Source organism: Trichechus manatus, unplaced genomic scaffold, assembly GCF_000243295.1.
Source record: "Trichechus manatus latirostris isolate Lorelei unplaced genomic scaffold, TriManLat1.0 scaffold00100, whole genome shotgun sequence".
Taxonomy (NCBI): domain Eukaryota; kingdom Metazoa; phylum Chordata; class Mammalia; order Sirenia; family Trichechidae; genus Trichechus; species Trichechus manatus.
Genome location: NW_004444036.1, coordinates 4,137,050 through 4,160,640, shown reverse-complemented (window position 1 = coordinate 4,160,640; position 23,591 = coordinate 4,137,050). Strand labels below are relative to the sequence as shown.

Below are 23,591 nucleotides of genomic sequence, written 5' to 3'. Positions count from 1 at the left end.
TTAACAGTTACTACAAATGTTGCCCTATGACAATGGTTAACAATCTCACAACACATCAACAATATCCTTACTCTACTTTGTGTTCCCTATCGTCACCTACACTATATTTTGAAAGCAGACAAAACTATTTGAAATATCAAGATGCTCCATAACATACCTGGGGATTGAGTTCTTCGTATTTAAGTATACGTGATAATTTAATTTTAAAAAGATGTGTTGGGGGGATTATGACTTAAGTAACATTAAATATTTTTAGTAGAATTATTTGATGTAAATATACTTTTAAATTATTCTGCCTAGTAGTGAAACATTTATGTGCATTTTTTATATATAGAAAAGACTATTCATCAATGAATAATTATATCCACAATGTCCTAAAGTAAAACTCTCAGATTCCGCTAGAATAAAACAAAAGGATTTATCTAAAGCTCAAAAACATTCAAACAGGGAGACGTAGGTCCCAGCCACTGAAACGCAGGAATCTAAGAGGCGGCTGTTTCTTGAGGACAGATAAAGGCCGGACTCAGGAACTAACAGTAAAAAATACTCTGATTGGCTAGCTAATGTAAGTTCTTCTGATTGGCTATTTTCTGTAAATCATTCAAGTACATGCCTAGGCAAGTTACCTGTGTAAGCACCTTTGTGCATACTAGTTAATCCGCTTTCAGCCACATTCTGCCTGAAGATAACAGTCATGGGTCACCTCAGAAACAGAAGCAGAATCTAGGACAAAATGGAGTCTGCCTCTGACTTTAAACCAGCTCTCTACTTGGGTCAAGCGCCTTGATTTTAGGGTTCCTGCACATAACCTCCTGGGTAAACTCATTCTCCTACAATCATATTCCTGATCCCACCCTTATTTGCTAAAAGTGGTTTTGGGGCAAAGGCAGGCCTGTTAAACAAGATAATTATATGCATATGCATACAAATGGAAGAAGTCAAGGTTACATTCTCAGGAGCTTGTAACAAAATGGAGTTGGGCCTGCTTCTAGGCCATCCACTGTAAATATACCAGGCACCTTTGTTCTGAAGCTCTTATTCAACAGAAAATTATGATCAAGGGGAATCCCTATGTGACAGTTTTTATGGAATGAGAACAATTTTTGCTTTGTTAAAGTGGAGCCATCACCACCCGTGTTATACTTTAAACATATTAGGCTTTCCTCAGTCTAATTGCTACATAATTTAAAGATTTTTTTTTCTGTTTTATGTGTTACATGCTCTTTGGAAATTGGCAAACAACAAAGAAAAAATATATATTCACTTATATTGACACCCCAAGTTGTAACCACTGTTTATAATTCCTTGTGTTTATAATTGGTACATTTTAAGGGAAATGAACTTGATCTACAATGTATCAGACTTTTACTGGTAATAAACTATATTATAGCAGAGGTCTATAGGGTCGCTATGAGTCAGAATCGACTCGACAGTGATTTGGGTTTTGTTTTTTTATTTATTTTAATAGTTTGTGATGCTTTGTAAAACTTATTTTCTCTTATGTTAAATACAGGTTTTCTTAGTTAAAAAAATCTCAGGCTCTGACGCTAGACAGCTTTATGCCATGAAAGTATTGAAGAAGGCCACATTGAAGGGTAAGTGATGCTTACTTACCTAATTGTGATGTTCATGCAGTATTAAACAAACCGAAAGGTCTTTATAGATCTCATATGACTCCTAGACTTTTTAATTACATTCTGAATCTGTTCCTGGTACTGTCTTTAAGTTTAGACTTTCTTTTAGTGAATTCTTCCTATTGGACTTAAGGATCATATGACTAGCAAGAAAGGAAGTTGCCATGTTATGAAGGAAGTATCATAAATTCATCTTGGGCTTTAGGCACACAGAAACTTGAAGTATTAAAACTGGGTTTGATTTATCTTCAAATTGTTATAAATATTTTAATATTTAATATTTCAAAAAACTTACTGGTTTACTGGATGTGAAATAGCTTTATTTATTCTAAGGCCTTTACCATCTTGACTTTATGGTTTCCAAGTAAGTTTTTATTCCAAGCCTGTCATTTTGGAAAATCTAAGACAGAATTTGGTTTGTATAGGTAAAAAATCATTTAGAAGAAATTGTACATATATTTTTAAATATATAAATCTTCCTTGAAATTAGTATATGTTAACCATTCAACCTCTAGATGTTTTATATATTGATTCCTAATATCAGTTCTTTCCTCTTTGATATACATGTAATTTCTAAAGAAGGAATATTTACAAAGATCTTAAACTATTTCTGATATTATTCTTCCCAAGTAGTTCCCCACCCTGAGTATTGCGATTATTGTTGGTTGCCATCCGAGTCGACTCCAACTCATGGTAACCCTATGTGTGCAGAGTAGAACTGCTCTATAGGGTTTTCAAGGCAATGACACCAGCCTTTCAGCTAGTAGTTGAGTATTTAACCATTTATGCCACCCAGGGACTCCCCCTGGATATTATCATCCCCTAAATTTTTTCCTTCCTCTGTCAACACCGTCCTTTGCTTCCAGTCTCTTACACCCTTCCTGAATGTATTTTCTTTCCTAGCCAGTCTCTACCCCATGGCATAGCACTTTACTTCATTCTTGCTAGGACCAGGGAATTAAATTATATCCACAGTGCCCTGCCTTTGTATCGCTATTATAATTTTATACTCATGAATCCCATGTTACAAAAACTGCATAAATGAAACCTGTATAAGAGAGTTCATTCACAAAAGCAATAAAAGTCAGGTTTGTTTTCATGTATTTAACAGCATTGCGTTGTGTGTACTGTATGTAAAAGAAACTATAGTACTCTGAGAAGTCTAAAAGCTATCAGGAAAGAGAATAAATGCCCAATTCTTTTTAGAGAAGGCTCTAAATAGTGTTCATCTCACTTCTCCTCTAGCCATCCAGTTATCTCAAAATCATAAAAATTCCAGTTGTATATTTCTTAAAACTTAATTATTCTAAATTTCACTTGAAAAAAACAAAACAAAACATGCACCTCAACACTGTGAAAAAGAAGAATAACGAGAACAATCTCTGTCAGGTATTAAAGCTTATCTAAAGCAGCTGTAATTCAGTGTGTTATTGGGGAGAATAACATAGACATACAAATTAGAGGAACAAAATAGTACAAAAAATTATATACAAAATTTTAATCTATTTGTTACAGAAATATTGAGTGCTTGCTGTGGTGTATGACAAAGCAAGTATACAGAATAGTGGGAGAATTAAATAATTCTTTAATAAATTTTGTTTGAAATACTGCTGAGTAATTTGGAAAAAAATTAGTTTACAGTCTTTTCTTAAACACTGTACCATAGTAAACTCCAACATAACTGAATTCTAAAACTTAACATACTGAGGAAACTTGTGAAGGGATATCGAACAAATTACAGTGAATTACAAGTTTGACAGTACAAAAACTTTCAACCTTTCATACAATGAAAGATAAATAAGAAAACAGGAAAATATTTGCCCCAAATATTATAAAATATCAATATAAGGACTTGATTAAGGGGCTCCCACTGGCCAAATCTAGGGCAATTTGAGCATTGCAGTAATTAGTGATAGTGATAGATTATATATAACGTATTGAATAAAGTAAGAAACCATGAGTCCAATATTAATATAAATAAATAATAGACTTAAATAAATTAATAGGGGAGAAGGGAAGGCTCCTTCTTGTAGAATTCCAACTAATAAGTGTAGAAAGAATGGTGGCATTAAGAATTTATATATATATATCAAAAATATATATATTAAAATAATGAGTTACTGTTTCATATGTTGGCAGCATAAATTGTAAAGCAGTTTTGTCATGTGTACAGAGAGCCATTACTGCTGCTAATTTAACCTGAGAAAATAATCTCAAAAAAAGGAACTTCTGTGCTTAAAAGTTCTCCTTACAACACTATTTACATTAGCAAGAATTTAGAAATTTCATAAATGCTGAAAAACAGAGGAATGTTTATAAAATTATGCTATAACCACTTAATGTTATTAAAATGAAGTATTTTCAATATAATCACAAAATTGAGCTTAATGAAAATATGTAAGTTTAAAATTAAAAATTTGGCTACTGCAAGTATGTAAAATTATATAAACATAAGAAATGGAAGGGATCATAGAAAAATAAAAATATTTGATTTATTAAAATTGTAGCCTGCTGGATAATTGTTAATGTGTTTTTAAATTTAATTCTGATTTTTATGAAAGTAATATCTGTATAGTCTTATAATGTAAAATATCAGTTCTGCACTCACCTCCTCCCTAGCCCAATTCTTGACCCCCAGAAACAATGACTTTCATCTCTTTAGCTACTTCTCCCATTTACCTTCATATTCAACATTCTTATATTGCAATTCCTTGATTGTTTTCATTTGGAGACATAACATATTCCATTAACTTCCTAACCCAGAAAATGAGGGTTTAGTTCTCTTATACTACCACCTACACACAAATTCCCTTTTCTTGTCCTTTCAGTAATGTTTTCATTATTACAACTTTATAAAAATTATTCTTAGCTGAGTCAAATAGCTTACCAGAGTCACATTTCTTTCACATCTTTGCTGTAGTAGATCCTCTTTGGCCAAATTCTGTACCTACCATTTTCTCTACTACTACCTAGTTTTGGTGGAACACATCTTCTAGTTGCTACCTAAGAAAGGGTGAACGGGTGGTAAATTTTTTGTGATCTTGTACATCTGAAAATGCCTTTATTCTATTCCTTTATTTAATTTATAGTTTGGCTGGGTGTAAAATTCTAGGTGAGAAATGTTTTTCCCTCAGATATTTGAAGGAATTTCTCCCATTGTCTTCTGCTTTCCTATGTGGTTATGAAGAAGTTTATTGCTATTCTGATTCCCAGTCCTTTGTGTATGAGCAGCCTTTCCTCTTTGGAAGTCTTTAGAATCTACTCTTTATCCCTGGTGTTCTGAAACTTATATATTGTAATCTTTATTGTGGGTTTTTTTTAATACTCATCATACCAGGTACTAGATGGTTTATTTCAATTTAGAAACTCATTTCTTCAGTTTTGGGAAAGTCTTTTGTCATTTCTTCTCCACTTTGTAACTGCTACTATTTGGATGTGTTGGAGTTCCTGGATTATTTCTTAATTTTCTTATTTTTCCGTCTCATATTTTCCTTTTTTGTCTTTTTTTTTTTCCTTACCATCATTTTTAATTTCCTAGATTTTCTTGTTCTCTGATTATTTCATTTTTAAAGGCTTTATTACAGAAAATGTCAAACATTTACAAAAGGAAAGAGAAAAAATACAGTGAACCCCCATATACCCTTCTCTCTGCTTCAACATTTATTAACTCATGGTCAAATCTTTTTATCTATGTTCTCCTCCTTGCCCCACCTTTGTTATTTTGAAGCAAATTGCAAACATTGTATAATTTCTTCCATAAACGTTTTAGTTAGTATTTTTGAAAAATAAAGACTCTTTATTAAAAGAAATAATACCACTGTATCATTATGCTCAAAAAATTAACATACAAATACCCAATCAGTGTTCAAGTTTCCAGTTGTCCCTAATGTTATAATTTATTTTTCTTTTTGTGGTTTGTTTGAATCAGGATCCAAAGAAGGCCTATACTTTGCAAATGGCTGGTATCCCTTAAATTTTTTAATCTATTAGTTCTTTCTCCTTTTTTTTTTTCTTTATAATTCATTTGTTGAAGATACCAAATCCTTCCCTCTATTTTTCATATTAGAGCCTTTGTTCAAATGCCTGGGGGAGTATTTGTTTTTTTCCTTGTTTAAGCCTGAGGTACTAAAAAGCTGATTACAAAGGGTTCTGTGGCAAGAATTTGCTTATTTCTCACTGGCTTCCTTCCCTTGGGCTTAGATTTTAGCTTTTCTGCAGTGTTAGTTACCACTTAACCATTTTCTGCTATTGCTTCTCGTATTCCTAGGTCATGGTGAGTTTATGTGTAATTTTTCCATTATTATCATTTTGATTGGATTTTGGAAGAAGAAAATGAAATATCCATATTTAACCAGAAGTCTTTTTTTCCATTTTAAAGTTCTTATTAGTATAGTAACCAACCTAACTAACCAGTTTCCCTTGAGTCAGTTCCAACTTATGATCCCTTGTGTGTCAGAGTAGAATTGTGCTTCATAGGGTTTTCAATGGCTAATTTTTTCAGAAGTAGATCTCCAGGCCTTTCTTCAGAGGCGCCTTTGGGTGAACTCGAACCTCCAACCTTCCGTTTAGCAGCCAAATGCATTAACCATGCATACCACCTAGGAACTCCTATTAGTATAATAAGTGAGGTCAGTAGAAGTCAGTGGTGTTAGGTTGAGTTTATGGGGAATTTTGTCCTACTAAAGTGCTCTCTGTCAGCCTAAATGATTTTGTAAACCATTGCTTAAAACAATTTCTTAAAACGTAATCCTAGAAACATACCGTTTCCTCTTGTTCACTCTTATATTCTAGTAACTTCTGTATAAAAAATTATTTCAGTGAAATGTAGCTATTTTGCCAGCATGAGTCAGTATTAACAAATTCTATTTTAGGGTTTAGAGTTTAACCAATATAAAACATGCCTTCTGAACCAGTATATACTAATCAAAATTCCTGAGTGTAGGATGATTTATATTTGTCACTAAGTCTTTACATAAGCAAAAGAAACCAGATTAGAATTTTTACACAGTCCTACCTCAGGCAAAATGAAGGAATTTTTAGTGAGTGAATCTCACTGCTTATTTTCAATTAAACAAGGTCTTATCAGTGTGACATATAAGGGAATATTGAAAAGAAATCTATCTCACAAGATAATCATAATCTAAAGAAAATGATTCATTTTATAGAGGAAATAGTAAGTCCCTGAGAAATTAAACAGTTTGACCAAAGTGAGTCATCTAGTTATTAGCATAGCCACTGAACTATAGTTCTTGACTTACAAATAATTGTTCTTTTCATTGTGCTAGAATAGTAGAAGGATACACAGTAAATATATTGATGGATATTTTTGCTAGCTTATGGAGCAGAGGATGATTTTTAACTGATAAGCTTTGTATAATTTTGAGAGAGGTATAAATTTCAAGTCCAGCTTTCAGATCATAGGAACCTAATCCAAGATTGTGTGGGTAGCAGTGGAAAGAGGAGATCTAGGCTAGACTGGACAGAATGGTCAGCTGACCTTGGTGATGAACTTCATTTATGTACATAATAGAATGGGCCTGTTGGATATAATAAGGAAGACACCGGAATTGCCGTGATAGGAGAAGATAATGAATTCAGAGGTTGGTATGAATGTCATATACCAGCTGTACAAGTTAGTTAAAGGACAGAGCTGAATAGACATGAAGAGAATAAATTCCTATTCCTGGTTTGCCCATTTTCAGTCAGTAGCACCAGAATCACCCAGTTGAGTGTGGAAAACTGGTAGAATGGAAAAAATAGGATATTTTGTAGCTTCTTTGTTCATTTTACCCAGAGGTCTTATTTCTGTGTTTTAAATATCTGTGGTCACCTTAAATTGAAAATAAATAAAACCAATAATTGCCTTCTTTGCCATGAGGCCAGTAGAACTGGATGGTGCCTGGCTATCATTAATGAACATTTTGATCAAAGATTCTATAGAACAATCCTGATCAAAGGGGGGAAAATGCAGAACAGAATTTCAATTCTCACGGACTCCAAATTTCTGGAGACATGGAGGGTGGATGAACCCCTGAAACTTTTGCCCTGAGATAATGTTTAAACCTTAAACCAAAAATATCCCCTGAAGTCATCATAAAACTGAATAATAGTTGAGCTTAACTAGTAAAAAAAAAGGCTTGCCTTGAGCATTATGCTCTTTTAAGAACTAGCTATATGGGATCAAATTGACAACAGTAACTCAAAAGATTAGATAGGACCCTTAGTAAATTTATGTTAATGGAGGAAGAACAACTCAGAAAAGAAGGGTGAGAATGGTTGCATGACTCGAAGAATGTAATCGTTGTCACAGAATTGTACATGTAGAAGCTGTTGAATTGGTGTATAATTTTGCTGTATGTATTCTCAATAACAACAAAATAAATAAAATTTAGAAAAATAAATGGGCAAATGACTTGAATAGACATTTCTTCAAAGAAAGTATACAAATAGCAAGCACACGTAAGGATGCTCAGTGTCTTTGGTCATTACCAAAAAACCAAAGGAAGCTTGTCGCCATCGAGTAGATTCCAACTCATAGCGACCCTATAGGACAGAGTAGAGCTGCCCCATAAGGTTTCCAAGGCTGTAAATCTTTATGGAAGCAGACTGGCACAACTTTCTCCCGTGGAGCAGCTGGTGAGTTCGAACTGCTGACCTTTGATTAGTAGCTGAGTGCCTTAACTGCTGTGCCACTAGAGCTCCTCCATTAGTCATTAAAAAACCCCATTGCCGTTGGGACATTGACCCTATAGGACAGAGTAGAACGGCCCCCTAGGGTTTCCAAGGAGCAGCTGGTGGATTCGAACTACCAACCTTTTGGTTAGCAGCCAAACGCTTAACCACTGTGCTACCAGGTCCCATTAGTCATTAGGGAGATGCAAATCAAAACCACAATGAGATACCACTTCACTTCTACTCTTATCAGAAAAATAGAAAATAACAAGTGTTGACAAGTGTGGAGAAATAGAAACCCTCATGCATTGCTGATGGGAATGTAAAACAGTGCAGGTGTTGTGGAAAACAGTTTGGTGGTTCCTCAAAAAGTTAAACTTAGAATTACCATATGAACCAGCAATTCCACTCCTAGGCATTTGCTCAAAAGAACTGAAAGCAGGAACTCAAACAGATGCTTGTACACCCGTGTTCATAGCAGCATTATTCACAATATCCAAAAGATAGAAACAACCCAAGTATCCATCAACAGATGAATGGTTGAACAAAATGTGGCATATACACACAATAGAATATTTTTCAGCCATAAAAAGAAATGAAGTTCTGATACATAGTACAACATGGATGAACCTTGAAAACATTATGCCGAGTTAAATCAGACGCAAAAGGATGAATATTGTATAATCCTACTTATATGAACTATCTATCTAGAATAGGCAAATATGTAGAGACAAAACTTTATTAGTAGTTCCAGGGGCTGAGGAAGATAGAGGAACGGAGAACTATTGCTTAAGGGGCACTGAGTTTCTCTGTGGAGTGATGAGAACTTTTGGAAATGTATAGTGGTGATGGTCGTACAACATGGTGAATGTAACTAATGTCACTGAATTGTACATTTAAAATGGCAAAATTTTTATTATTTATATATTTTACCAAAGTAAACATTTTTAAAGGGTGAATTCTATCTCAATAAAGCCATTATTTTAAAAGGGTAAAGAGAAAAAGAAATAAAACCAACCTGTCTTTTTCCCTATCCTCACCCCCTAAAAGAGACTCCCAAACTCTTGCTTTTAATCTTTGGCAGAACCATTCAGTTATTCATACCTGAAACATAGAAGCCATTTATGATTTCATCCTTCTTATTATGTATCAGAATAAAATAAAAAGTTTAATGGCTGAACATTCTCACACAGAAATCCATTGAGCTACCAACACAATCATAGTACTTTCAGAATGTATTCTAATGATTTATTTAATTGTCTGTCATTCCCACTAGATTATGAGCTTCTTGAAGAATATCTTACTTGTATTTGTATCTCCCAGTGCCTGGCACAAAGAATTTGCTCAGGAAACATTTGGTTGGTGAAAGAGCACTTTCCCTATAGGGTCAGACATAAAGTCATCCTTGCAATCCAATTTGTCAGGAATCTGCATCCTCCATAAGTCACCTCCCCAGTAGTAAACCCTTGTTTTTCACACTGATTTTGTTTCTTCTCCTTTGTCATTCTTGCCTCCACTTGTTTGCTCTCACTGGTTGGTCCTCTATACCTGAACTGTTCTCCCCTCCCTATCCTTCCCACCCATCTAAATGCCACTCATTCTTAAAGCCTGTGCCCTAACCCCACCGCTTTCATCTAGCCTTCCTATGCAGGTAAAACTGAACTTTCCTTTCTCTGAATTCCTGTACTACTTATTGCTGGTAATAAATCATTTTATCCTTTAATCATATTAATGGTGATACTTTTGATGTAATGATACCGAAAGCCACAACAAAAAACCAAGCCAGTTACCATTGAGCCCTACTCCTAGTGACACCATATACATCAGAGTAGAACTGTGTTCCCTAGGTTTTCGATGGTCAATTTTTTTTTTTCTGGTGGTAGATCAACAGGCCTTTCTTCCAAGGTACCTGTGGGTGGACTCAAACCATCAACATTTTGGTTAGCCAAGCACTTAACTGTTTACACCAAGCAGGGACTACGTAATGATAGCTACCATTTGATTAAATATCTCTTACATACCAGACTCAGGGATGTACAAATCTTATCTCAAATGGTCACATGATTCCAAAGGTCCAGCAGTGTTATCCCCATTTTATACTGAGAAGTAAATGAGGCTCGGAGAGATTAAATAAGTAACTTGCTCAAGATTATACAGATCTGAATCTGATCTAATTCAAAACACCCTTTGCTCTTTCAGCTGTACCATGGTATCTCTGTTCTTTCTGTCCCTCAACATAGGTCTATTTGGGTGTATGTCTTTCACCATGTCAGCCATATTTTATAGATACTTAATAAATGTTTGTTGAATTGAGTTGATAGGGTTGGTAGAAGTATTGAAACTCATATTCAGTTTGTTTTTGTTTGTTTGTTTTTTTGGTATTTTAGTATTTCATTGGAATGCCTTATTTTTTTTAAAGTTGCTTTTTTTTGCCATTTTCCATAACTTTGATTAACATGCTTGTAAATTTGATGTTAAACCAACATCTAACAGTTCTATTTCTTTTTAAGTACAGATTTTAAAATATATACAATTCCTTTTGGTTGTATAATTTAGTAAAAGATGTACTTACTAATTTTTTTTGAAAACTCAAGAGTCGTAAATTGAAAACATTCACATTTTTATTCATATTAGCAAAATTTTACTTAAAATAGGCACCATAAAGAATTTGTTTTACAGATTTTCTCTGAAAGCTATTGTAATACAGCCATTTGTGTAATGTTTTATAGTTCGAGACCGTGTGCGGACAAAAATGGAGCGTGATATCTTGGTAGAGGTTAACCATCCTTTTATTGTCAAGTTGCATTATGGTAAGTTAGGAACCACCTCTCACCTCATCCCTTCACCTTATCCTCCACTACCTGAGTGTACTCAGGTATACCCATATATGTAAGCATGTATTTTGTTTATATCCATATGAGTTTAGCAGATACATATAGTAAAGTCATGGAAATTAAAACATGACTTTTTTAGGCAAACTTCAGAAGGTTTTATTGCGTTTAGGTTACATTTCTTTTAAGCATTAGGTAGATAATTTCTGAGTAGTAGCCATAGGAAAAGGTAATAATAATAATTGTGTTTTTGTTAATAATAATGTACCACCAGTATTTTAATAGTCCATATGTGTTAGTGCAACTTAAAAGCAAGAAAGATCCCCAGTGCCAGGATAAAGTGTCCTAAAACTATTCCCCACATTTCTTTTCCCCAAAGCCATGTGCGTTTTCTTAATGGGTAAAGGCGTGATGATTCTTATTATGTGTATTTAAATCTTACCTTAGCGTGGTGGTTTTTGTATTTTGTTTCTTGGTTAAATTAGTCTTTTACTGTTGGGAGGTTTTCTCATTGGTCACGTGTGTTTAGAACTGTTGTATCCCTGAGAGACTCTTGCCTGAAGGAAAACCTTACAGATGTTCTAATGGTTCCATAATAAGAAACGCTGCACTTAACATTTCCACTTAGAAACTAAGGACAATCGGTGGTTTTCCTCTAAATAAAAATAAGTTTATATCTGTAACAGAATCAGGAATTTACTAAAAATTGTATTTATTTGTGAATGAGTTGACCTAATATAAGCCTAAAACCACGATGGATTAAATGGAAATTTTTGTTTCTTCATTCAGCTTTTCAAACTGAAGGGAAACTGTATCTTATTTTGGATTTTCTCAGGGGAGGAGATTTGTTTACGCGCTTATCCAAAGAGGTATATAATTAATCTCTATTTTTAATCTATTTATACAAATCCTGTTCCAACTAAAGCTTTGTTACATTTCAATATTATGCTTACTGTATTTTCTCTAGCAGCACAAGGTTCTTACGTTGAAGAATCAGACCCCCCAAAAAAGTGTTATTTTCCTAACTTTTGAATTTATTTTGGAAGCAAGACTTTAAATTGACAAACTGTCTTTGCCTTAGCCCTGCTTCTTCTAGTTATAGTTTTCTCAGAAGCAATAATACATCAATATGGTATCCTGAAACAATTAATAATAGTGGAAATTCAGCATGCATTTTAAACACCACTTTTCATTTCTAAAATGTTACTTTGGTGGGACAACAATGGCACAACCCAAATACAGTTGTTACCTAACAAAATGTAAAATTATTTCCTCCACAGTATGTAGTTAGCATTTAGTAAGTGGTTGGCTGACAGATCATTTTTTGCAAGTTGCTCTTGTAAGTAAATAGTGGAAACTAAGTGTACTTAGCATATTTATAATATTTTTGAATATTTTAACTCCAGGGCAGACGTTTAAATAGAAATCACAAATACCAAAAGAAAGTAAAGACCAAAAAGTTACTATTTTATTTTAGGTGATGTTCACAGAAGAAGATGTCAAATTCTACTTGGCTGAACTTGCACTTGCTTTAGACCATCTACATAGCCTGGGAATAATCTATAGAGACTTGAAACCAGAAAAGTAAGGAATGATGCTATTAAGTTGAATATGATATAGTATGATTGTTTAGGTAATAAAAATAATTATTTCATAGAACTCAAACAAGTATTGTATTAGAGTACTTATGCTAACAACACTGTGTATCTTAATACTGTTTCAGTCTCTGTTAATCGGGAAAAATGTTATCTTTAATTTGCATTCTTTCATTTCTAATGAGTTTTATTGATAATTTGTATATTTGTGTGAATTTTCTTTGCTATGTTTCTTTCGAGGTGTTGTTTTTTCCCGTTGATTTGTAAGAGGCCTTTACAAATTAAGAAGTTTAATCATTTGACATATTACAAATGCATTTTTCTAGTTTTTCTTTTAATTTTACCTTTGTTTATGTTATTTTAACCTATACAAATTTTTTTTTAGTAAAATCTACCAGTCTTTTATGATTTCTTCCATGACTTTTATTCTTGGGAAGGCTTTCTCAATTTCTGATCAGATGTTTTTCTTCTGATTTTATGGTGTCTTTTCTTTCTTTTTTTGTTGTTTACTTGCAACTCCATCTAGAAATTTTTTGGTGTGAGGGAATGGTGTAGAGCTAACTTTTTCCCCCAGACATCATTTATTGAAAATTTTATCTCACACATAATTTCAAATTTGAAATGTAAGTTTAGCAAATTTCCCATAACTTTTATAGTAGCAATTATCAAGAAGCTGATACTATTTAAATTGTACACAAGTCTGTTTTAATTTGTCAGTGTTTGCTGTCTACCAGTTTTGCATAAGAAAGTCTTTTTTCGTCTTTAAGGATACAAACAAGAACCTCACTATATCACAAATACTTTAAAGCAGCTTTATTGAGGTATACTTCACATAGGATACAGTTTTTCCATTTATGTGTGTAATTGAGTGGTTTTTATTATATTCATAGTTTTGAAACCATCACCTTTATCAAGAATTTTGAATATCTCTTACTTTAAAATGTTACATGCAGGATTTAAATTATATACTGTAACAGGAAATAGAGGAGATGATCCTTTGGAATCCTGTTAGGTGATCATTTAAAAATTATTGTGCTTTTGCATTTTACCTTCGTTTTCCATGTATTTTATTTTTGGGTAAGTATCGTATGGTTCTGTTTTTATTCCCCAGATAACTACTGTGTTTTTCTCATTGTTTTCTCAACTTCTAACTGTCATGACATAAAATGTAATTCCTGGTGGGAATAAACATTGAAGCATATAGTCCTTTGAAGAAAAAAATTACTATAAACATAAGATTAAACATTCATAAGAAAAATGTTTTAAGTTTTCATATCCTTTGATTTAATGTATTTCTTGTAGACCGTTGTATTAGCATTAGTCATAAAATTGAGTGTAAAACATGGGCGCTGTCTCAAAGGTTGAATAAGATCAGAAGTAGATAAGATTACTTATAATGAGATCTTTCACATAGGTGTCTAATGACGCTATTGAATTGAAATAACATTTAATTGGAAAATGATCCAATTAAATACCATTGTATAGAACTTGGAAGAAATTTACATTTTTTAGGCCAGGTGTTTCACAAACCATAAGGGGTTTTCCAGATCTTTTAAACTTAAACTATGCTAGCCACTCAGCGAAAAAGAGGAGGACCCTCAACTAGATCGATTGATACAGGCTACAACAATGGACTCAAGCATAGCAGTGATTGTGAGGATGGCACAGGACTGGGCAGTGTTTCATTCTATTGTACGTAGGGTCGCCCTGAGTTGGAACCAACACAACAGTACCTAAAAATAACAAGTAACTTTTCTAGAACTCTGTTAGCAGTAAATATTGCTAAAAATAATTGTTAATAGTTGAAAAAGAACTTTGTTCATTGAGAGTAATACAGTTGACTTTTTGAAAGTTAAGGTGTGTGTAGGGTTATCTTAAAAGCTTGTAGATTTTATGATGCTATAGAAGGCATAAGTAATGCCCTTTCAGCCATATTTTCTTTCTTTTTTTTTCCTTCTCAAAACTAACCAAGAATGATTTGAGGTTTGTTTTGTTTTTAACACTATCTTTCTTGTATTTATTAGACAGAAGGGTGGATAATTTGCACCACATCTAATAATTCCTTTTGTTCCCTAGATATGTCGGTCTGCTTCATAATCAAGTATTTAATATTTTTTCATAAGAAACCCTTTGTTATGAAAGGGACTTGAAAAATATGTCCCTACTGAATTATCCCCAGTTGTATACCTTGTTGTAATTGTACTTGCACTGATGAAATAGGAAAGTTGGTAGTATTTTTGTCATAATAAAATTTTATTATACAAAGTCTTACTGGCAAATTTTTTTATGTAAGAATTAAAAGTAATTAATAAGATTATTATAAGATAGCTTTAAATGTAAGTGAAAAATTCATTAATTGACTTTTCAAATCAGTATACTAAAATACCTGTCTGAAAGTAAAATTAGTGACTTACAGCTTAGTACTTACTCCTTTCTGTAGTTCCTTAATTAATGGCATTACTTTCCACTCAAGTAGTTGCTCAAGCCAGAAATTTTAGTGTTATTATCCATTAGTTCTTCTTTATCATAACTCATGTCTTAGAGCTCACCAAATGCCTCTAAATTGTTTTCCAAAATTGAAAATTAGATTATCTTTACCTTCCATGCATGTAAACCTTTTGCAGTCTTCACTGTCCTTGGTAAGAAGCCCAAAGTATTTGGAATGCCTTATAAGGCCCTTTGCACTCTGACCCCATCCTACCTGAGGGACCTCACCCTTTCATTCAGCAAACATTACTTATTTGTCAGTGGTCTATCAGACACAGAGCTACAAAGATGAATAAGAGGATAACCCTCTAGGCGGTCACAATTTACTGGGAAGAGAGCAAACACTGGAAAATTTATAGAGTGAAGGGGGATGGATCAGTGAAGAAAAAGGTATGAAAGAAGATGAGGAAGGTGATGTGTTGAGGAGAAAAGAATTTTGTATGTGGTGTCAGAAATAAAACTAGGAAAGAATAATGGAGTCAGGTGCCTTAAAAATGACAGGAGAATAAGAACTCCTGAATTTGACTTAAATATGTGGACCCTCTCTCTATTTTGAGCGAGCACTGGGAAGTTAGCCACCTCTGCAAAAAGACACTAGAAAGGGCAGCTTTGAAGAGCATAGGTTTTTGGGTTCTTATCCTAATACTTCTCAAGTGCCTCTGGCTCAATATAAGTTTATGGTTTTGACTTGGGGATTTGTTATGTATGTATGCCCAAAAATAATTTTCCTGCTATACCTTTGCCTTTTTATTCACAGTCTGAAGTAATATTTTAGAAGTAATACACTGATCTGATGTTTGAGGAAGTAATTTCAATTTTAGCTTCCATAATTTCTTTTTAGTGGTATTAAAAGATTTTCTGACTTTGTTTGCATTTAGCATACTTCTTGATGAAGAAGGTCACATCAAGTTAACAGGTAAAAATCCTCATTTTATTGAAATATCTTTCCAACCCTATGTACACCCACTCCTCACTGATCGACATGGTTAGGTCCCAAAGACCACCAGGTTGTTATGCAAAAATCAACGTTATATGAAAATGGAGGATTTTTCCCCGTTTTCAGACCATCCATTTGTCTGATTTTTTTTTATTTAGAAAATATGATCATAGAAATAATAGCAGCTAAGATTTACTGATGTGCTCATCAGTGTAACAAGTCTAGTTATGGAGTATTCCTCTGTGGAGGAGGCTTGGAGGAGACAAAGCTGGATTAAAGGCAGGCTGTGTGAGTGGAGGGCACACAGCTTAACCACTTCACCTTCCTCCTGTGCTGCATCAGACCTTCCGTCAGGGAGCCGCCTGCAGGGTTCCACTCCCACCCTGCAAGTCCTGCGTTCATGATCCTGGAGTCTGCTCTGTACTCCGGACCTGGCCAGTCACCAAGGCTCAGGGCTTCCAGCAAGGGTACCAGGAACCTGGCGGCGCAGGCAGCCCAACCCAGGCAGAGGCCTTAGGCCCAGTTCATCTCACTTTGGGATGTCATTAAACTGGCCCGCATTTCTTCCAAACACCCTCTCCAATGCCTCTTTCTTTCCTCCCTTCCCACCTCACAGCAGTTTTGAGCTGCAAGGCTTCAGGCCACGTAGGAGCTAGAAACCTAGAACAGGCAACAGGTGCCCACTGGCATGGTGCTGCTGCGCACAGCCAAGGCCACGGAGGAAGCTGGCCAGCGCAGGCAGGGGGAGTAGAGAGCGCAGTCCAGCTTCCTGGAGTCAGCCCAGAGACCCTCCTCGAGGGAGGAAGGGACACTGCAGCTTTTGCCACCATGCCCACCTCCTCGTTAGATTTTTACTACTGTCGTAAATGCGGAGTGTTGGATAACAAGATAGTCTATCAGTGAGGAGTACGTATACAAATATTAAGTAATTCATTGTGTTGAAAACTTGGATTAGAATTCTTAAACAATTATGTTAATGTTGAAACTCAGAGTTTGAAATTGACGTGCAAATTATTGTAAGATATTTAATGAATTCAATATTTATCTTGGCAGATTTTGGCCTAAGTAAAGAGTCTATTGACCATGAAAAGAAGGCATATTCTTTTTGTGGAACTGTGGAATATATGGCTCCAGAAGTAGTTAATCGTCGTGGCCATACTCAGAGTGCTGATTGGTGGTCTTTTGGTGTGCTTATGGTGAGTTTTTGGGTTTTTTTTTGTTGTTTTGTTTTGCTTGTTAAATGAGAATCACCAGTGGATATTGAGAGAGAGAAACTGGTATTTTGATTTTCTGTATTTTATAGTTTATGTAACAAATAACCAAGAAAAATCATTGCATACAGTATAGAAGGATTATGGAATACATCATTGGCTTCCATCTCATTCTAAACTTGAAAAGGCAAAAATGTATTGCCTTAGATTTTCTGCAAATCATAACAATCTAAAGCATTGATAGTGTTTACTCTTTGGGAGAACCTGATCCAGGTATTTGTTGGTAAGGGGTCCTTAAAAATAAATTCATATGAAACTGGCAAATCTGTCAAAATTTTCACATATTTATATCTTGCCATTTAAAAGGTAATTAATTTCTGCAAAATAACTATAATTCAGTTGTCTTTTAGGGATTATCAAAATTTTTAGTATTGAATATGGTAGAAATATAAGCCACTTGTTTGTTTTATTATGTAACAACTTTAGAAGATTTGGTTCTAATTAAGATGATGCTTTTTTACCTTTTAGCCTTTAGATTTTATACTTACTGGCTAATGCTATTGATTATTTTGCCTTTTTATAGTTTGAAATGCTCACTGGTACACTACCTTTCCAAGGAAAAGATCGAAAAGAAACAATGACTATGATTCTTAAGTAAGTACTCTTTTATATATGTTTTGATGGTGTTTAAAAATAAATGCTGCAAACTAGAAAATAAGATTTTAGAATGTCAGCTATAGTGTAAGAAATAACTAAGAAATTCATCAATATTATATGACTTAAATAAGAGCAAATCCCCTCTATTTTCAGAGTACAGGTAGTCCCCAACTTAACGACAGGGTTACATTCCGCGACTCCGTCAAATACCTCATGGTTTTTTTTTTCCAGTCTTCATTATTATTGTACTTTATTATCAGTATCTTTATAAATCTGATCTCTATTTGTCTTTGGGGGTTGGAAACATCATGTATAAACTTACAGATATTATGATACCAGAAAATTATGCACCGCAACATTGTATATAGTACATACTACTAACGATAAGATGTACAAAAAAAAAGGATGGTTGTAAGTGCAGTTCCTTGTAACTCGAATGCCTTGCAAGTCAGGAACTGTCTGTACCCGTATTATCTTTGTGTTAATGGTGAAATACTGAAAGGTTTACTTTGGAGATTGGAAACATGACAAGGATGCCCATTATTCTACTTCTGTTCACATTTTCTTGGAGGTCATAGTCAGTATAGTAAGGCAAGCAAAAGAAATAAGGTTTAAAAGGAAAAGATAAAAATGTTGTTATTTAGATAACATGATTGTATACATTGAAAATCCAAATCTTCATATAAATTATTGGAATTAATAAGACTTTAGCAAAATTGCTGGATACAAGATCAATAAACAAAAATCTGTTTCATGTCTGTAGATTAGTAGCAAACAGAATGGAATTTTAAAAGAAGATACTGTTTATAATAATTTTAAAAAGTACCAAATACCTAGGGATATATCTAAGCAAAGTTATACAAGGCCTTGTATGCAGAAAAATACAAAATTACATTTAGAGAATATAAAGACCAAAATAACTTGGAAGGATATACCACATTCATATTATGACAGACCCAGTGTTGTATAGATCAGTGTTGTCCAATGGAAATATAATGTAAGCCACATAACATAATTTAAAATTTTCTATTAGCCACATTTTTAAAACATACATGGAAACAGTTGAAATTAATTTTAATAACATTTAGCCCAATATATCCAAAATATTATCATTTAAAAATGTAATTAACATAAAAAATTACTAATGAGATATTTTACATTCTTTTTTCATATTTATTCTTTAAAATCTGGTGTGTAATTTACACTTACAAGTTGGACTGCCCACATTTGAAATGCTCAATAGCCATATGTGTCTAGCAGCTACTGTATTAGATAACACAACCATAGTTTCAATGAAATCAAGTAAAAATCCTAAAAAATTTTGGCATGGAACTTGACAAACTGATTCTAATGTGATAATAGAAAGACCAAGAAGAGCTAAAACACTTTTAAAGGAGATCAAGATAGGAAGACTGACTTTACCAGGTAGCAAGTCTTACTATAAAACTCCTGTAGTTAGGGACAATATGTCATTGAAAAATATATGAAAAATAAAACAATGCAATAAAATAAAGAGCCCAGAAACAGACCTAGTGATATATGAATGCCGTCTTAGTCATCTAGTGCTGCTATAACAGAGATACCACAAGTGGATGGCTTTAACAATAGAAGTTTATTCTCTCACAGTCCTGTAGGCTACAAATCCAAATTCAGGGCATCAGCTCCAGGAGAAGGCTGTCTCTCTCTGTCGGCTCTGGAGGAAGGTCCTTGTGATGCATCAGTCTTCGCTTGGTCTGGGAGCATCTCAGTGCAGGAACCTCTGGTCCAGAGGATGCGCTGTGCTCCCAGCACTGCTTTCTTGGTGGTGTGAGGTTCCCATGTGTCTCTGCTCGCTTCTCTCTTTTATATCTCAGAAGAGATTGCATTAAGACACTGTCTAATCTTGTAAACCTCATCAGTATAACCTGATCACAGTGATAGACTTTACAACACATAAGGAAATCACATCAGATTACACAATCATACAACGCTGGGAATCGTGACCCACCCAAGCTGACAGATATTTTTGGGGGACACAACTCAATCCATGACAAACACAATTTATGACCATTGGGAATAACAGACAGTAGGGAAGGAACAGCCTTTTTAATAAATCATTCTGGAAAATTTGTACATTTTTATAGAAAAAGCAAAATAATCCCTACCTGACACCATACACAAAAGTTGTTTACTTGAATGTTATAAATACATATAAAGGCAAAAAAGATTCTAGAAGAGAATATCTTCTTGACCTTGGCCTAGGAAAAGATGTCTTAAACAGGACACAAAAAACACTAACCATAAAGGGAAAGATTGATACATTGTAACTACATTGAAGTTAGTAACTTCTCTTCAAAAGATTCCATTAAGGAGAGTAGAAGTAATTTGTGACATATATAACTAACAAAGGGCTTGTATCCAGACTATATCAAGAAGTCCATTAAAGCAGTAAGAAAAAGACAACCCACCAGAAAAATGGGCAAGAGACTTAGGGATTTCACAAAAGAGGATATTCAGTGGCCAGTAAACTTAGAAAAACATGCTCAACGTCATTAATTAGAAAGTGTAAATTAAAACCACGGTGGACTACCACTGTATATCTACCAGAATGGCTAACATTAAAGATTGACAGTACAAAGTGTTGGTGGGGTGTGGAGCAGTGACAACTTTCATATATAGCTGGAAGAAATACAAATACCTGTTAGGAAATCAGTTTTTGTAATTATCTTCTAAAGTCAAATATAGGTTGTTGTTGCTAGGTTCCCTGGAGTCAGTTCCAACTCACAGTGACCCTATGTACAACTGAACGAAACACTGCCTGGTCCTATGCTGTCATCACAATTGTTGTGCTTGAGCCCATTGTTGCCGCTACTGTGTCAACCCATCTCATTGAGAGTCTTCCTCTTTTTTGCTGACCCTCTACTTTACTAAGCATGATCTCCTTCTCCAGGGACTGGTTGCTCCTGATAACATGTCCAAAGTATGTGAGATGAAGTCTCGCCATCCTCGCTCCTATAAGGCACATTCTGGCTGTACTTCTTCCAAGACAGATTTGATCATTCTTTTGGCAGTCCATGGTATATTCAGTATTCTTCACCAACACTGTAATTCAAAGGAATCGATTCTTCTTCAGTCTTTCTTATTCATTGTCTCGCTTTCGCTTGCATATGAGGCAGTTGAAAATATCATAGCTTGGGTCAGACGCACCTTAGTCTGCAAAGTGACATGTTTGCTTTTTTAACATTTTAAAGAGGTCTTTTGCAGCAGATTTGCCAAAAGATAGGTATACCCTCTTAATCCAACAGTCCCACTCCTAGGCATGCACCCAGTTAATATGCAACGAAGTACTTGTACACAAAGAAACAAGTACAAAGATGTTCATAGTAGCATTATTGGAAATGGGGAAAAAGTTTGAGGAAGACAGGGAATTAACGTTTAAACAGATATGATAATTTCAGGTAGTAATAGGAGCTAATGATAATTCCCAAGCTGCTAGTACTGCTACTACTAATAATAAATAATAGAGTAATAATAATCCAGACTACTCTGATAGTGACCCCTTGTATGAGGGAAGAGGCAGGAGGAAGGAGCCATTTTATTTATTTATTGTTGTAGTTTAAGTGAAAGTTTACAATTCAAGTCAGTCTCTCATACAAAAATTTATACATACATTGTTATGTGACCCTAGTTGCTCTCCCTATACTGTGACAACACTTTCCTCCTTTCCACCCCTGATTTCCCATGTCCATTCAACCAGCTCCTGACTCTGTCTGCCTTCTCATCTCACCTCTGGATGGGAGCTGCCCATTTAGTCTCATGTATCTACTTGAGCTAAGAAGCACACTCTTCACGAGTGTCATTTTATGTCCCACAGTCCAGTTCAATCTTTGTCTGAAGAGCTGGCCTCGGGAATTGTTTAGTTCTGATTGACAGAGAGTCCAGGGGCCATGCTTTCTGAGGTTCCTCCAGTCTCAGACCATTAAGTCTGGTCTTTTTACTAGAATTGGAAGGAACCATTTTAGATGGGACATTTAAGGAAGACCTCTCAAGGAGTACTTAACACTGTTGGCAACATCTCCCTCCTTAATTTTTCCTGCACTCAGCTGATTCTCCTTCCTCTGGAACCATTCCTTTTATGGTCTGTTTTGCTTGACCTTTACTTCTCTGCCTAACTTTTTTTTTTTTTAGTTATGAAAACTGTCAAATGTATATTTTCAAAAATAGAATAACACATTGAACACACATATACCAATCACCCAGACACTTCCAATTAAACTATGACATATTATCAACTGTTGAGATTCATAACACTTTCAAAAATGGTAAAATGTGTGTCTTACAATAGATGAAATATAGGGATAGGATAGTAATTGCTTGGATGTTTGGGAGTAAGTGAAAAAAAAGTGAATGTAGGATGACATATGCTTTTCTGCCTTGAGAAATTAGATGGATTGTAGCGCCATTTACTGAGCTAGGCAGCTTTGGAAGGCCAGATTTGAGCTGGGAACATGAGCTCAATAATAAGTGCCTTGATTTTAAGATACCTGCAAAATAGCCAGGTGGATCAAGTTAGATCTGTGACTCTTTTACTTAAAGGTGAGGTCTTGATTGGAGAGAGGAATTTGGAGTAGTAGCATATCAATGCCAAATGAAGCCATGAAAGTGACGAGATGGGCCCAGAGAGAGTCCCGAGACATGCTGACATTTAGGAAAATTGTTGCAAGTGTTCACAAAGCAGTGAATCCTTTGTTGACTCTCCCATGTTAAAGTAGATATTCCCTGCTCTTCCCTTAATGAGCCCTGGTGGTGCAATGGTTAAGCGCTTGACTGCTAACTAAAAGGCTGGTGATTCGAACCCACCAGCCACTCTCCAGTCAGCTTCCATAAAGATTGCAGCCTTGGAAGCCCATACAGGGCAGTTCTGCTCTGTCCCGTAGGGTCGCTGTGAGTCAGAATTGACTCTACAGCAGTGGGACTGTTCCTTTAGCACTCTTTCCATATGTCTTTCTGAATTTGTCTCTTAATGTACTAGGATTATGTATATGCTTATCCGTCTTCCTTACTGAACCATGGGGTCTATCTTTATCTTTGTATCCTCCGCACTGAGTAGTGTCGGGCATGCAGCAGCTCAGTAATAGCTCCCTGAGTAATGAATGGATGTGTTTCTGAAATAAAAGTTTTTCTGCTAGCCATTTTTCCCAGCTCTGTTATTATTTTCATACTTACAGGATAATTGGTTTCCTTAATTTGTAGTTTGGGAAAAAGAATTAAAATATATAGAAAGCAGCACCCAACCTTCAAGCTCATCCAGGCCATGGTTTTCAGACTGTGTGCCACAGAGTCTTAGATGTTCCACAGACCCCTTTCCCACCAGCTCCTCATCCCCTCACAGGCTATTAATGGGAATAGGAGGAAAAATAGGAATATGAAGCATATGTACTTTTGACAGTTTTCAATGTTGAACTTCATAAACTCTCTTTGAGAAAGGAGTCACAAGGCTATATATATATATAGTTTGGGAGCCTAACACCCAATCCCTTTACTTGTGAAGAAGTGGTAGCAGGCCCAAAGGGATTGACTTTCCCAAA

The 23,591-nt window shown here is 34.9% G+C and overlaps 1 protein-coding gene across 7 annotated transcripts in view; it reads left to right on the top strand.

Moving 5' to 3' along the window:
- RPS6KA3 (ribosomal protein S6 kinase A3) overlaps window positions 1-23,591 on the top strand; it is a 110,161-nt gene that overhangs the window by 64,724 nt on the left and 21,846 nt on the right. For all 7 annotated transcript variants that reach the window (XM_004382840.3, XM_023737283.1, XM_023737280.1 and 4 more), the window contains 7 exons: window positions 1,514-1,595; window positions 11,036-11,116; window positions 11,927-12,006; window positions 12,615-12,721; window positions 16,098-16,135; window positions 17,210-17,352; window positions 17,951-18,021. In XM_004382840.3, the coding sequence (XP_004382897.1) occupies window positions 1,514-1,595; window positions 11,036-11,116; window positions 11,927-12,006; window positions 12,615-12,721; window positions 16,098-16,135; window positions 17,210-17,352; window positions 17,951-18,021 (602 nt within the window). The remainder of the gene's footprint in view (window positions 1-1,513; window positions 1,596-11,035; window positions 11,117-11,926; window positions 12,007-12,614; window positions 12,722-16,097; window positions 16,136-17,209; window positions 17,353-17,950; window positions 18,022-23,591) is intronic.